Below are 1328 nucleotides of genomic sequence, written 5' to 3'. Positions count from 1 at the left end.
ATTTGTTTAGGCGTCTGTAGTCGATAACTGTCTCATTGTCTATCTTTCCTTGGTACAAGTAATATTAGAGCTGACCAGGGTAAGTTACTTGGGGTTATTATACCTTGATCGAGTAGGTCAGCAATAGCCCTGTCAAGAGCAGAGTGGCGGCTATGAGGGATGCAATAACTTGGAATATAGACAGGCTCAGCATTGGGAACCAGGCTAATCTTATGTTGTAGGAGATCAGTTTTGCTAAGGGGTCAAGACTCAGAAGGCAATAGGGAGGGATATTCCTGGAAGAGGCGAGACAAGATCTCATAGTCCTTATGAAAATCTGGGGAGGGGATAGCCGAGGGTATTTCATGAAGGATGGGAGTAGACTCACCCAGAGTGGGCTGAGTTTGAGTGGTCCCAGTGAAAGCAGGTGGTGATAATTCCATGACTTCACCTTTAGCTAGTTCGTAATCGACTACCAGGGTGTTATTGTGAAGTCAGATGGTGGTAGGGGTTAGGTTAATCGGATGGAGGAGTGACTCCCCTTCAGATATGGAATAAAGTGCTGGCAACACGAGATCCTTCTGGCAAGACCAGGCATGCACACTCGTTTACACGTGTTGCAACATTGACAGGCATGTCGGAGAATGAAGGAATGGTGGTATTTTCCTTGACACGAAAGTGTAATGCACTATCTCCTATGGTCCATGAATAGGGTCCAAAAGCTGTAGCAGTAGGATGAGAGGGGACATTATGGGGAGAGGCGGCGGGAGTATCTTGGTCCAAGGCCTGAGAGGTGGGAGGCTTATGTGGCTCGCTTGGTGAGGCCAGGGGGGTTGGGTTGGTGTTTGTTGAGGGGAATTTTTGTTCCAGTTACATGGCTAGAAATTGAGCCTTTGCAGTGGTATTATGAAAGGCCCGAGTGCTCAACTGTTTTATATCCACTGGGGGAAAGGGTTAGCAGGTAAGGGGAAATTTTTCATTTAAAATTGTTCTGTTTTTCCTAGGATCTATACCTGAAGCCAGAGAAAACCCTGGGCCCCGGAGGAGGCCCCAAAACCCGTAACAAAAAATGGGTGAAGAAACGAATCCATCAAACTTAATGATCACCTGGTTTTTTCCCATTTCCTTCGACTGTTACCAAAGCATCCTTTTCGGGGCCCAAGGAGGATTTTTTTTTCAAAATTAAAATAAAACCCGACAAAGTTTTTAAACAACAGAAACTGACAGACTATCTAAGAAAAACATTTCTGGTTTTCCATTTAGGCGTGCGGGAAACAGAGGGGGGTTTTTTTAATGGCTCAGTAGCAGTCTCTTCCAGCAATTATTTTTCGCCCTTAAAAAAAAGTCGC

General features: G+C 45.3%; 1 protein-coding gene across 1 annotated transcript in view; it reads left to right on the top strand.

Moving 5' to 3' along the window:
• Window positions 1–613: 613 nt before the first annotated feature.
• LOC119588188 (collagen alpha-1(XI) chain-like) overlaps window positions 614–1328 on the top strand; it is a 9733-nt gene continuing 9018 nt past the window's right edge. Inside the window, exons 1-2 of the mRNA XM_037936890.1 lie at window positions 614–637; window positions 984–1052. Of these exons, the coding sequence (XP_037792818.1) occupies window positions 614–637; window positions 984–1052 (93 nt within the window). The remainder of the gene's footprint in view (window positions 638–983; window positions 1053–1328) is intronic.

This window comes from Penaeus monodon, chromosome 23, assembly GCF_015228065.2.
Source record: "Penaeus monodon isolate SGIC_2016 chromosome 23, NSTDA_Pmon_1, whole genome shotgun sequence".
Lineage (NCBI taxonomy): Eukaryota > Metazoa > Arthropoda > Malacostraca > Decapoda > Penaeidae > Penaeus > Penaeus monodon.
This window is presented reverse-complemented; position numbering and strand designations above follow the sequence as displayed.